This window comes from Elephas maximus, chromosome 4, assembly GCF_024166365.1.
Source record: "Elephas maximus indicus isolate mEleMax1 chromosome 4, mEleMax1 primary haplotype, whole genome shotgun sequence".
In the NCBI taxonomy this organism is placed as follows: domain Eukaryota; kingdom Metazoa; phylum Chordata; class Mammalia; order Proboscidea; family Elephantidae; genus Elephas; species Elephas maximus.
The window spans coordinates 125,430,281-125,445,341 of NC_064822.1; the positions used below are offsets into that span (position 1 = coordinate 125,430,281).

General features: G+C 42.9%; 1 protein-coding gene across 1 annotated transcript in view; it reads left to right on the forward strand.

The window, feature by feature from the left end:
- The first annotated feature begins 4,026 nt into the window (after positions 1-4,026).
- LEMD3 (LEM domain containing 3) overlaps positions 4,027-15,061 on the forward strand; it is an 87,166-nt gene continuing 76,131 nt past the window's right edge. Inside the window, exon 1 of the mRNA XM_049883779.1 lies at positions 4,027-5,575. Coding sequence (XP_049739736.1) covers positions 4,042-5,575 — 1,534 coding nt within the window. The 5' untranslated portion in view covers positions 4,027-4,041. The remainder of the gene's footprint in view (positions 5,576-15,061) is intronic.

Below are 15,061 nucleotides of genomic sequence, written 5' to 3' on the forward strand. Positions count from 1 at the left end.
CCTTGGCTTGTCAGAGGAAGGGGATACTGCATGGTTTAAAATCAGGAAAGGTGTGGGTCAGGGTTGTATTCTTTCACCATACTTACTATCTGTACGCTGAGCAAATAATCTGAGGAGCTGGCCTATATGAAGAAGAGCAGGGCATCAGGATTGGAGGAAAACTTCTTAACAACCTGTGATATGCAGATGACACAACCTTGATTGCTGAAAGTGAAGAGGACTTGAAGCATTTACTGATGAAGATCAAAGAATACATACAGCCTTCAGTATGGATTACACCTCAACATAAAGAAAACAAAAATCCTCACAGCTGTACCAATAAGCAACATCATGATAAATGAAGAAAAGATTGAAGTTATCAAGGATATCATTCTACCTGGACCCACAATCAACACCCATGCAAACAGCAGTTGAGAAATCAAATGATGTATTGCATTGGGCAAATCTGCTGCGAAAGACCTCTTTAAAGTTTTAAAAAGCAAAATGTCTCTTTGAGGACTAAGGTGCACCTGACCCAAACTATGGTATTTTCAATCACCTCATATGCATACAAAAGCTGGACAATGAATAAGTCAGAATTGATGCCTTCGAATTATGGTATTGGTGAAGAATATTGAATATACCATGGATTGCCAGAAGAACAAACAAATCTTTCTTGGAAAAAGTACAGCCAGAATGCTCCTTAGAAGTAAGGATGGTGAGATTTCATCTCACATGCTGCTTTGAACATGTTATCAGGAGGGACCAGTCCCTGAACAAGGACATTATGCTTGGTAAAGTAGAGGACCAGTTAAAAAAAAAAAAAAAAGAGGAAGACCCTCAGTGAGATAGACTGACACAATAGTTGCAACAATGGGTTCAAACACAACAATGATTGTGATGACGGAGCGGGACCGGGCTGTGTTTCCTTCTGTTTCACATACAGTTGCTCTCTGTTGAGTCAGAACTTGACTCGACAGCACTTGACGACAACAACATGGCTGGGCCAGAAATTTGAGTTTGAACTTCCTAGCTGTCAACTCAAAGAGGGAAGCATGACAAGTGACCAGATCAACAGTGTCCATCTATAAGGTTAAAACAAATGAGGAGTTTGGTGGTTCCTCAGAGAGTTAAACATATAATTACTATATGACCCAGTGATTCTACTCTTAGATATATACCACACAGAATTTAAAGCAGGAATGCAAACAAATAGTTGTACATCAAATAGTTGCAGGACTATTTACAATAGCCAAAGGTGGAAACTATCTCAAAGTGTCCATCAACAGATGCATTGAAAAACAAAATGTGGAATATCCATTCAATGGAATATTATTCAGCCATGAAAAGAAATGAAGTGCTGATACTGGTGTCACAATGTGGACGAACTTTGACAGCATTATGCTAAGTGAAAGAAGGCAGACACAGAAGGTCACATATTGTATGACTCCATTCATATGAACTATCCAGAACAGGTAAATCCATAGATACATAAAGATTAGTGGTTTCCAGGGGCCGAGGAGAGGGAGCAGTGGGGAATGACTGCTTAATGGATTTGGGGTTTCCTTTGGGTGATGAAAATGGTTTGGGACTAGATGAGGTGATGGTTGCACAACATTGTAAATGTACTAAATGCCATTAAACTGTATACTTCAAGGTAGTTAATTTTATCTGAATTTCACGTCAAACAGAAATAAAATAAAACAAATGAGTTGCTCTAGAAAAGTGCAACATTCCTAACACAGACCAGAAAGGACATTCTTTAAGAACCACACCCACAGCAATATCTTCATGTGAACATAATGTCAGGTTTCATATCATTCTTTGGAAGGTCCTTCAATATAAGCTCATGCCATGACTGTAAGTATAACATCAAGAAAGTTATTCTACTGGGAGGTAGGGGACTAGGGAGTGGGGGTAGCAGGGCGGTGCTAATGTAGCCCAAGCTACATAGGTCTCTGATGGGCAGGCTTAAGGCACAGATAAAATTTAAAGTGTCTGGAGGAAGAGATGGACTACCTTTCCCTTAGGAATTCATCATAAATATTTCTGTCAGTCAAATTTTTAGAAGCTATGGAGCAGGAGTGAGTTTGAAATTGCATTACCGGTCAATATCTGGGTGCGATTTGTCAATGTTGTCAATTAAGATTAGAGCCTCATGCTTTAAACTTTAGTCAGTCTGAAAGCAGGAGTTAGATCCATTGGTAAATGCGGAGAATGCTGGAAATGACTAGTGACAGTACTGGGGGAGGGATGGTTCTTTTGAGAAATTCTCAGCAATGATATCCCTTGCTCCATGTCTCTTCTAAAACTAGCCTGCACCTCTGGCAGTTCCCTGTTGATGCACTGCTGCAACTGTCCTTGAATTATTTTCAGCAACATTTTACTCGCGTGTGATATTATTTGATAATTTCTGCATTCTGTTGGATGACCTTTCTTTGGAACGGGCACAAATATGGATCTCTTCCAGTCAGCTGGCCAGGTAGTTCTCTTCCAAATTTCTTGGCATAGATAATTGAGTGCTTCCAGCAGTGCATTTGTTTGTGAAAACATCTGAATTTGGTACATAAGGTGTATATACCCAAAAGATGTATATAAGGTAATATAAGTCACTACACAAGAAATCATTGTTTAGTGTACCAGGTACTGTGCCAGGAGCTGCAATATAGCTGCTAGGGGTTAGGACTCAAGAAGTGTCAGCTCTGCCAGGGTTTGAGGAAAAGGGACAAGATCTTTACCAAATTAGGCAAATTTCAGTTCTCTGAGTTTCAGTTTCTGTTCTGTAAACAAGGGTGCTGGATTTCCATATCTTCATGGAAACCCTGGTGGCGTAGTGGTTAAGGGCTATGGCTGCTAACAAAAAGGGTTGGCAGTTCTAATCCGCCAGATGCTCCTTGGAAACTCTATGGGGCAGTTCTACTCTGTCCTATAGGGTAGCAATGAGTTGGAATTGACTTGACGGCACTGGGTTTGGTTTAAAGGTCTTTGGTTTTTTGGCTTTGTGTGAGGGTTCTTCCTCTTCACCCGGCACTTTTGCCATGTAAAAATATTCATCTCATGTCATCCTAGCTTTGCAATTCATCAGTTAATTCAACAAATGCATATGGAGCTTCTATTAGAATTAGGCACTATGGGGCTGAAGTTGCCAATAATAGAAGCAAGGTTCTTCCCACAGGGAGTTCTGTCAAAGGGATGAGACAAGAAATAATTCAATAAATAAAATATTCAAATGAATAATTATTCATAACAATGAAATTAATTAATAATAATACAAAACAAGTAACTCTTGGTTGGAAAGGTGCTATAAGGGAAATAAACGAGATGATGTGTTTTTTTTTCAGTCATAAAATTAAGGAAATGATAGGCTCTTTCAAAAAATGATGGCCTAGTAAAAAGAGGGGGGGAGGGATTATATACTTTACAACCAACAAATGAACCGTCATTACCCTTGAAAATTGTATTGCAGCTGGTCTACTCTTCTCCTAGGAGTGGAAGAGGAGATTTCTCAGCAGGAGCAGCTAAGAGAGTCTTATTTACTTGGTAAGTCAAGTGTAGAAAGCAACTGAGAGAACGTGGAATCAGAGAAGGAAATTGCCAATTTAGTCTGGCCATCGCGGTTTCTTTGAGTCTCTCTAGGCTTCCCTGGGCAGCAGGAATCTGGATGGAAAGAAAACTAATGCCCTGAATTTCAAGGCAGATTTACTTCCAATCATTTCTCCTCTGGTGGCAGGAACCTGAGACGAGGTCAAGGTGTGGTTTAGAAAGAGACAGCTCCCAGGAATGGCCATTGGAAGGGCCGGGCAGAGGACAGCGAGAGATGGGGATAGAAAGGAGCAGGAGAATACACTGGGACCCCAAGGGGGGAGCGTTGAAAAACTCTCCGCTGCTAGAGGTGCGCGGCGCTCAGGTGGCCCTTTCCCGCTCAGGTGAGCTCCTCCCGCGCCTCCCATTGGCCAAGGCGCTCGCAGCGCTGGGAGGGCGACGCAGCCCGGTCTAGTTCAGGGTCTAGGGCGGCGCGTCACTTCCGGTAGCGCGGAGCTTGTAAAACACCCTGGAGAGAAAATGGCGGCGGCGGCGGCGGCGGCTTCGGCGCCTCAGCAGCTATCGGATGAGGAGCTTTTCTCCCAGCTCCGCCGTTACGGCCTGTCTCCTGGCCCGGTGACGGAGAGCACCCGCCCAGTCTACCTCAAGAAGCTGAAGAAGCTTCGAGAGGAAGAGCAGCAGCAGTACCGGTCGGGGAGCCGCGGCAACAAGACGCGGAACAGTAATAACAATAACACCGCAGCAGCCACGGTCGCCGCCGCGGGAGCGGCGGCGGCGGCCGTCGGGATGGGTGTCCGGCCGGTCTCGGGCGACCTCTCCTACCTGCGGACCCCTGGTGGCCTGGGCCGAATATCGGCTTCGGGCCCGGAGAGTCCTTTGGGAGGGCTCGGGGGCGCCTCAGCCGCCCCCACAGCTGGCAGCAAAGTGCTGCTGGGCTTCAGCTCAGACGAGTCGGACGTGGAGGCCAGTCCCCGGGACCAGGCCGGCGGCGGCAGAAAAGACCGGGCTTCGCTCCAGTACCGCGGGCTCAAACCGCCGCCGGCCCCCCTGGCCGCCAGCGAGGTGACTAACAGCAACTCCGCCGAGCGAAGGAAGCCCCACTCGTGGTGGGGGGCCAGGAGGCCGGCGACCCCCGAGCTGCAGACCCCGTCGGGGAAAGATGGAGCAGCGGAGGACGAGGATGAGGAGCGAGAAGAGGGCGAGGAGAGGGACCCGGAGGCCCAGGAGCCACTATGGCCCAGCCGGACCGTGAATGGCAGCCGGCTTCTCCCCTACAGCTACCGGGAAAACTATTCGGACTCGGAGGAAGAAGGGGACGACGACGTGGCCTCCAGCAGACAGGTACTGAAGGATGACTCCCTTTGCCGGCATCGGCCCAGACGGAGCCATAGTAAACCTCTTTCTCCTCCGACTGCTAAATCTGCAGGCAGCAGGCTGGAGAGCTCAGTGCAGGGTGGGGGAGGAATCGCGATGAATGACAGGGCGGCGGCTGCCGGGAGTCTAGACAGGAGCCGAAACCTCGGAGAGGCGGTGGCGGCGGCGGCGGCGGCGGAACAGGGAGGAGGGTGTGATCCACTGGACACCAGCCCCATTCCCCGATACCGTGTTAACGCTAAGAAACTGACCCCTCTCCTGCCCCCGCCACTTACTGACATGGACTCAACCTTAGATTCGTCAACAGGCTCCCTCCGTAAAACCAATAATCATATCGGCGGTGGGGCCTTCAGTGTGGACTCCCCCAGGATTTATTCCAACAGCCTCTCTCCCGGTGCGGCGGTGGCCACCCCCGGTTCACTCAGGATCAATCACTCCAATCATACGGGCTCCAATCATACCTACCTGAAAAACACTTACAGCAAACCGAAGCTTTCCGAACCTGAGGAGGAACTTCTCCAGCAATTTAAACGGGAGGAGGTGTCCCCAACAGGAGGCTTCAGTGCCCACTACTTGTCGATGTTTCTCTTAACTGCTGCCTGCTTATTTTTCCTAATATTGGGACTCACTTACCTAGGAATGAGAGGGACAGGAGCATCCGAGGATGGAGGACTCAGCAGTAAGTATTAAACCCCGCCTGGCTAAGGTAACAAAGGGAATGTTGTTAGTGGTACCGCCGTAACCACAGTTAGCATTTTACATGAGCTGACCTTTAACTGTAAGAACTTGGTTTAACAGTGGGATTTAAGAGCTTGAGTGCATTTGTGTCTCTCTTTTTTCAGAAAGAGCAGCGCTGCTGGATCAGAATGGTATCTCATGGCTGGTTTTTAAAATTTTCTGTGTGATGTATTGTGAAACTCAAAACAGCTTATAAAAGAACAAAATATAGGTTTCTTAGTAAAAAGTATTTGTGGGTGACTTAAGTTTTCTTTCAGCCTTAAGTAGCTATTTGTGCAGATGCTAATTATTTAACAGTTTTGAAGTATTTCGTTTGCTAAGAGGCATCATAAATGCAGTGTTTTTTTCAAATTGAGTTGTGCTTCTAAAAGGCAGTGTAAGAGCTTTTGGAATTTGGGTGAAGTATTTTGTAGTATTAAGTGCCCATGAGAAGTTCTGTAATTTCTTTGAACTGAGTGAATATAGAAAGCAATAAGGCACATCTTCAAATTGATTACCCAACCCAAAGCAACCCCCCTCCCATCTGTAAAAAAAAGTAGTAGGGCAGTGCAGTAGCTTGGAGTTAGATGTAACATGCCCTGCCATTTACTTGGGGCCCTGCGGGCGCCGTGGTTTAGGAGTTCGGCTGCTAACCAAAAGGTCAGCAGTTCGAATCCACCAGCCATTCCTTGGAAACCCTACAGGGCAGTTCTACTCTGTCCTGTTAGTTTGCTTTGAGTTGGAATTGACTTGACGGCAAGGGGTTTAGTGTTTTGGTTTTTGGCCATTTACTTGCTAGGTGACTGTAGGAAGTTTGTTCATGTATTCATTCAGCCAGCATCTGAGCACTTTCTGAATGCTGCACCTAGGATACAGCAGTATTAAGTCAAAGTATCCCTGTCCTTAAACACAAAAAAGATGAATGCAGGTCTTTTTATGTTCTATGAAGGAAATAAGGACAAAGTAATTGGTTTGCAGTACTTTAGATTGGGTGGTCAGAGGAGATGCCATTTGAGGTAAGACTTGAAGCAGGAGGAGACAACCATCTAAAGAGCCTGGAGAGCTGAGCAGAGAACAAGAGGAAAGGCTTGGAGTTGAGCAGAAAGCTTTCCTATAGGCTAGCATGGTTAATTAGAGCACCTTGAGCAAGGGGGGGAGAGAGCAAGAAGAGTTTAGGATTATATTTCCTAATCTATAAAATGATGCTAATATTGATTAGAATGGTAGCTGGGAGTCTTCAAAGAGAGAAAGTAAATTAGTTTGATGGACTGCTAAATACATAGTAATTTCTCAGGGCCCTCTCCCGGCCCCCCCCCCCCCCCGAAAACTTCCTACCCTTTCACCAAACATGAATTCACTGTATCATGATTTGTATTTATAAAATTGGCTAGTTTTATTTCATGATAGAGTGAATGATGCAGTTAGCAGACTCATAAAGAGTAGGAGTCAAAATAATAGATTATTATTACTATATTGCTTAATTAAAGGGGTTGGAAGAGGACTGAAATCCAGCACTCTTAATTGGTTCCCTGGGAGCACAGCAAGAGTAATGTGCTCTGCTCCCGATATTTGGGAGAAAAAAAAAGAAATAAGGCCACACTGGAAGTTAAACTAGCAAAGTTCACATAAATTAAATGATGTTAGCTATCAGCAGTAGGATATACTGCATCTATTTGTTTCTCTAACAACACCAACTATATTATCCAGCCCTTCCCTAAATGCCAAGTACTGTACACATTATCTCATTTAATTTTCCAAATAACCACAGAGGTAAGTGATGTTATCCCCATTTTATAGATGAGGGTGCTGAGACTCAAAGAATTTAAGAAAAGTACTCTGGTAGGGCTAAGATTTGGTTTCAGATTTTTTTTTTCCCCCAACAATAAAACCCTTTTTCTTAACATTGGGTACTGTTTGTAGAGATCATTTTAAATAAGAGGATACTTCCATTTTATTAGGATTAAGAAAATTATGGAATATTTGGTAAAATTTCTTCCAGAATTATTGATGAGCACAATTCTCAAGGTGACTTTCTTGTTTTTCTGCTTTCTAGATGAGTGTCTGGCACAGTGGTTAAGACCTTGGCTGCTAACCAAAAAGGTCAGCAGTTCGAATCCACCAGCTGCTACTTAGAAATCCTATGGGGCAGCTCTGGTCTGTCCTATAGGGTTGTTACGAGTCGCTATGATTTTATACTTTACTAAATGGTAAATGTGATGTAGCCTGGGTGATGGAAAGAACACTGGCTAAGAGGTAGAGGATCTAGGTTCTAGGACTTGTCTAAATGACCTTGGTCAAGCTCCTTAAACTACGAGCCTCATTCTTCTCCTGTATTAAATGGGAGAAATAATATCTGTTCTGTGTAGGAGGTTGTTGTGAGGGTCAAATGAGAGAGTTTCTTAAATATACCCGCTGCCATCGAGTTGATTCTGACTCATAGCGACCCTATAGGGCAGAGTAGAACTGCCCCCATAGAGTTTCCAAGGAGCGCCTGGCGGATTCGAACTGGTAACCTTTTGGTTAGCAGCCGTAGCACTTAACCACTACGCCACCAGGGTTTCCTTCTTAAATATAAGATGGTATTATTCAAAAGTTGAGGCAAAATTTGTTGTATTCATGGTTAACTACAGTATATTTGTAAAGAGAAACAAGTGATTCCTGTAAATGATACTAAGTAGTACATTTTTTCCCTATTCAACATTTAATTTTCATTAAATACTATTAAATACACATTGTAGAAATTGATATAGAAATTTGAATCAAAGAATAACTGAATCCTTAATAAATGTGTGATATATTTGATCTCTTACATACCCTGGTGGAAAGAAGTGCCTGTTTGTCCCGTTAGTCTGCGTATGTAACGGTGTTAAGGTCTCAAGAGTGAATAAATTCCACTCCCTATATTTATGCATTCTGAATCCTTTGTCATATTATGATGCTTAACCATAGGGTTTGTCAGTCAAGCAGTGTACTTAAGGAAATACTTTTACTTTGAGTAATAATTTCATCAGAAGATTGTAGGTTGTATGTGAAAGCAAGCTTTAATAAGCTTTTATTAGTTATCACGCTTATATTATGTAACATATAATAGACTAGTCTTTTAAATAGTTTGTAATCATTTGTTCCTTGAAATTTTTTCATTAAAGACACCTCTGGGTGTGTTTGAACTGCCAACCTTTTGGTTAGTAGTCAGTGCCTAACTGCGCTGCCTGGGACTCTCCTATATTTATTAGTTAAATCACTTGAGTACTGAGTCCCAGCCTTCTCATAGGTATAACTAAGGAGTTGATTAGATGGTTTCTAAACTCAGTTGCTATGCTAACTGAAAGTTTGACGGTTTGAACCCACCAGCCGCTCTACTAGAGAAAAGACCAGACGATGTGCTCCCAAGGAAGATTACAGCCTGGGAAACTCTGCGACAGTTCTACTGTGTCCTTTAGGACCGCTGTGAGTGGGAATGACTTGACAGCACACAACAGCAGCAAAGCTCTTTCCAATTCCAAGGTTTAGGATTTTAACTTTGAACTGCCCTGCGAACACAACTCAAGGATCAGCCAGCAATTAATGTTTCTCACTTGTGCCACAGGTGATTCTATCATAACAACCCACCAAAAGAAAATAGAGATGCAGAATAGATTGTCGTATGGTTATTATTTAAAAATTGTTTTTTTAATTACAAAAGACATGATTTTTGTAGAAAAATTGAGTATAGATCTGTGAAGCAAAAAATGAGTGGGTGTTATACCCCTTTCCTCCCAGTCTTACCCTTCACCCCTGATCAAAGTTCCAGTAATAGATCCCTCAAGAACTTTCTTAGTATTTTCCATGTAAATACGTGTGTATATACATTTTTATTCCACGATAGAGTGTCTACTGTGTGCCAAGCACTGTCGTAAGCAGAAGGGATATGTGTGAACACAGCAGATGAAATTTCTCTTCCCATGGTGTTTACATTCTGGAGGGGAAGATGGACAATGAACAAGTAAACAAATACAAATTTCAAATAGTAATAGATGCCAAGACAAGGTAATGATAGTAACTTGGGAGCTAGAGTGGAGAGTTGTACAGTATATTATATACAGGTAGGCAGGCTTCTCTCAGGGAGTGATAATTGAACAGATTTGAATGACCTGAAGGTACTAGTTATTGACGGTGCAGGAGATGAGCAGTCTAGGCAGAAGTAACAGCAAGTGCAAAACCCCTGAGGCAAGAACAAGCTTGATTATATTGAAGGATCAGAAAGAATGGCTTGTATGGTTTGTGTGGCTGGAGCATAGTGAACTGATGGGGAGAATGGTATGTGACGATATTAGAGGGTAGGCAGGGGCCAAGTGATAAATGACCTAAAAGCCTTGTGGACCTCAATTTTATCTTAGGTGATATCATGCTACCCAAATTCTGCAACTTGTTTTTTTCACTTAATGTTGTAGGTATCTTTCCATCTACTAATTTTAAGTGCAAAGGTATAGCTTAAAAATCTCACTTTACACTGGTCCCTTTCTCTTTTTTAAAAAATGTTAAAATCTCTGCCATCCTAAAAATGTTCTTCCTCAATGCTTCATTCTCCTCCATTACTCTCTTCTCAGCCAAGCTTGCAGCTAACTCCATTTCATTTTCTTTGCCAACCATCCCTCTGTAACTGTGCTTCATGTCACCAGTCATTCAACTGTCAAACCCAGAGGAGATTAAAAGTTCTTAACTTTACCTCTAGCATATATTTAGTAACCTTGACAACTCCTTTCATGAAACTGTCTCCTTTTTAAACCTCTGGATGATCGCTCTCCTAGTTTTCATTTATTCCCTTCTGTTTGGGCTTTAAATATTGGTGTTCTCTGTTGTTGTTGTTAGGTGCCATCGAGTCACTTCCGACTCATAGCAACCCTATGCGCAACAGAATGAAACGCTGCCCGGTCCTGGCCCATCCTCACAATCGTTGTTATGCTTGAGCTCATTGTGCAGCCACTGTGTCAATCCACGTTGTTGAGGGTCTTCCTCTTTTCCGCTGACCCTGTACTCTGCCAAGCATGATGTCCTTCTCCAGGGACTGATCCCTCCTGACAGCATGTCGAAAGTATGTAAGACCCAGTCTCGCCGTCCTTGCCTCTAAGGAGCATTCTGGCCGCACTTCTCCCAAGACAGATTTGTTTGTTCTTTTGGCAGTCAATGGTATATTCAATATTCTTCACCAACACCACAATTCAAAAGCGTCAACTCTTCTTCGGTCTTCCTTATTCATTGCCCAGCTTTCACATGCATGTGATGCGATTGAAAATACCATGGCTTGGGTCAGGTGCACCTTAGTCTTCAGGGTGACCTCTTTGCTCTCCAACACTTTGAAGAGATCCTTTGCAGCAGATTGGCGCAATGCAATGCATCTTTTGATTTCTTGACTGCTGCTTCCATGGCTGTTGATTGTGGATCCAAGTCGAATGAAATCCTTCATAACTTCAGTCTTTTCTCCGTTTATCATGATGTTGCTCATTGGTCCAGTTGTGAGGATTTTTATTTTCTTTAGGTTAAGGTGTAACCCATACTGAAGGCTGTGATCTTTGATCTTCATTAGTAAGTGCTTCAAGTCCTCTTCACTTTCAGCAAGCAAGGTTGTGTCATCTGCATAACAAAGGTTGTTAACGAGTCTTCCACCAATCCTGATGCCCTGTTCTTCTTCATATAGTCCAGCTTCTCATATTATTTGTTCAGCATACAGATTAAATAGGTATGGTGAAAGAATATAACCCTGACGCACACCTTTCCTGTCTTTAAACCGATCAGTATCCCTTTGTTCTGTCTGAACAACTGCCTCTTGATCTATGTAAAGGTTCCTTATGAGCACAATTAAGTGTTCTGGAATTCCCATTCTTCACAGTGTTATCCGTAGTTTGTTATGATCCACACAGTCAAATGCCTTTGCATAGTCAATAAAACACAGGTAAACATCCTTCTGGTATTCTCTGCTTTCAGCCAGGATCCATCTGACATCAGCAATGATATCCCTGGTTCCACGTCCTCTTCTGAAACCAGCCTGAATTTCTGGCAGTTCCCTGTTGATATACTGCTGCAGCTATTTTTGAATGATCTTCAGCAAAATTTTGCTTGTGTGTGATATTAATGATATTGTTCGATAATTTCCACATTTGGTTGGATCACCTTTCTTGGGAATAGGCATAAATATGGATCTCTTCCAGTCAGTTGGCCAGGAAGCTGTCTTCCATATTTCGTGGCACAGACGAGTGAGCACCTCCAGCGTGGCATCTGTTTGTTGAAACATCTCAATTGATATTCCATCAATTCCTGGAGCCTTGTTTTTCACCAATGCCTTCACAGCAGCTTGGACTTCTTCCTTCAGTACCATTGGTTCCTGATCATATGCCACCACTTGAAATGGTTGAATATCGACTAATTCTTTTTGGTGTAATGGCTCTGTGTATTCCTTCCATCTTCTTTTGATGCTTCCTGCGTCGTTTAATATTTTCCCCATGGAATCCTTCACTATTGCAACTCGAGGCTTGAATTTTTTCTTCAGTTCTTTCAGCTTGAGAAACACCAAGCATGTTTGTCCCTTTTGGTTTTCCATCTCCAGCTCTTTGCACGTGTCATTCTAATACTTTGTCTTCTTGAGAGGCCCTTTGAAATCTTCTGTTCAGTTCTTTTACTTCATCAATTCTTCCTTTTGCTTTAGCTGCTCAACACTCCAGAGCAGGTTTCAGAGTCTCCTCTGACATTCATGTTGGTCTTTTCTTTCTTTCCTGTCTTTTCAGTGACCTCTTGCGTTCTTCATGGATGATGTCATTCCACAACTCGTCTGGTCTGCGGTCACTAGTGTTCAATGCGTCAAATCTATTCTTGGGATGGTCTCTAAATTCAGGTGGGATATACTCAAGGTCGTATGTTGGCTCTCGTGGACTTGCTCTGATTTTCTTCAGTTTCAGCTTGAACTTGCTTATGAGGAATTGATGGTCTGTTCCACAGTCGGCCCCTGACCTTGTTCTGACTGATAATATTGAGCTTTTCCATTATTTCTTTCCAGAGATGTAGCCAATTTGATTTCTCTGTGTTCCATCTGGCGAGGTCCATGTGTATAAAAAAAAGTTACTGTTTATGTTGGTGAAAGAAGGTACTTGCAATGAAAAAGTCGTTGGTCTTACAAAATTGTATCATTCAATCTCTGGCATTGTTTCTACCACCAAGGCCATATTTTCCCACTACTGATCCTTCTTCTTTGTTTCCAACTTTCGCATTCCAATCGCCAGTAATTATCAATGCATCTTGATTGCATGTTCGATCAATTTCAGACTGCAGCAGCTGATAAAAATCTTCTATTTCTTCATCTTTGGCCCTAGTGGTTGGTGCGTAAATTTGAATAATAGTCGTATTAACTGGTCTTCCTTGTAGGCATATGGATGTTATCCTATCACTGACAACATTGTACTTCAGGGTAGATCTTGAAACGTTCTTTTTGCAGATGAATGCAACACGATTCCTCTTCGAGTTGTCATTCGCAGCATAGTAGACTATAGGATTGTCCGATTCAAAATGGCCAATTCCAGTCCATTTCAGCTCACTAATGCCTAGGATATCGATGTTTATGGGTTCCATTTCATTTTTGATGATTTTCAATTTTCCTAGATTCATACTTCATACATTCCAGGTTCTGATTACTAATGGATGTTTGCAGCTGTTTCTTCTCATTTTGAGTTGTGCCACATGAGCACATGAAGGTCCTGAAAGCTTTACTCCATCCACATCATTAAGGTTGACTCTACTTTGAGGAGGCAGCTCTTCCCCAGTCATCTTTTGAGTGCCTTCCAACCTGAGGGGCTCATCTTCCAGCACTATATCAGACAGTGTTCCACTGCTATTCATAAGGTTTTCACTGGCTAATGCTTTTCAGAAGTAGACTGCCAGGTCCTTCTTCCCAGTCTGTCTTAGTCTGGAAGCTCAGCTGAAACCTGTCCTCTATGGGTGACCCTGCTGCTATCTGAATACGGTGGCATAGCTTCCAGCAACACATAAGCTCCCACAGTACGACAAACTGACAGACACATGACAGAACTCTATTTTTTGGTTCTGTCCTTTGTATATAATTTTCTTAGGCAATTTCATCAATCTCTTGGCAAAGAGTGAGTGGATATTGTATCCCTAATACCTCCCAATTTTGTATTTTCAGCTTAGATTTCTCTCCTGAGTTTTATATGTATCTACTTACTTACTAGATACCTTCTGGATGTACCACAAGTACCAGCAGTACCTGTTCTCATCATCTTTCCTCATCCTCACTTTGTTTTTCCCTCCTCTGTTCCCTCTTTGGAAACCCTGGTGGCGTAGTGGTTAAGTGCTACGGCTGCTGACCAAAAGGCCGGCAGTTCGAATCCACCTGGCACTCCTTGGAAACTCTATGGGGCAGTTCTGCTCTGTCCTGGAGGGTCGCTATGAGTTGGAATTGACTTGATGGCAGTGAGTTTGTTTTTTTTTTTTTTTTTTTTGGAGGGGGGGTTCCCTCTTTTAGTTAATGACACCTCCATCCACCCAGAGCTCAAGATAGAAACCTTAGAGTTCCCTAGGTTTCTTCCTTTCCTTACCTTTCTACCAACCTCCAATCTAATTGGTTACCAAGTCATATAGTTCTATCTCCTACATATCTTTTGAATTAATCTTTTTCTCTCAATTGCCACCACTCTAAGTTAGTCTCTTGCTTGAATTGTTTCCGTAACCTCCTAACAGGTGTCCCTGCTTCTGGGCAGTAGCTCTTCCAGTCTCTTTTACACTGCCAGGGCAGTGTTTCTGAAACACAAATGCAGTCTTCCGCTATCTTGATTGAAATTACTCAATGACCTTTCCTTACTTTTTGGATAAAATCTTAACTCCTCGGCTGAACTGTTCATGATCTGACTATGCTTGCCTTTCTAGCGTCATTTCTTCTAATCCTCATCCCTCTAATAACACTTAACTTTCTGGAAGACTGAACTACTTGGTGTTCACTGAATAGGTCATCAAATTTTGTACCTCTCTGTCTTTGCACATGTTATTCCTTTCTTTGGGAATCTGTTCTTTCCTCTCTACTGTCTAGGTGCTATTCGTTCTTAGAAGTGTTACCTCTGGACATCATCTCTACTTTCCACCTTCAGTCCCTGAGAATTTGATCCGTCATACTCTGCTCAAATAAAATCTTGCACATTCATCATTGCAGAGTAATGTCTATGTCCGCCGTACCAGATAGATTACAGCTCCTTGAGATAATCTTTTACAGGAGGAAAATGCGGTAGTAAGGAGTAAAAACACTTCACTCATTTCTGAGTTGGAATCTCAGCTCTCTTTTACCTGTGCTGTGGCATAGTGGTAAAATAGTACGGCTGCTAACCAAATCCAGTTCGGATCTACCAGGCGGCTCTTGGAAACTCAATGGGACAGTTCTGCTCTGTTCTATAGGTCACTATGAATCGGAATAGAC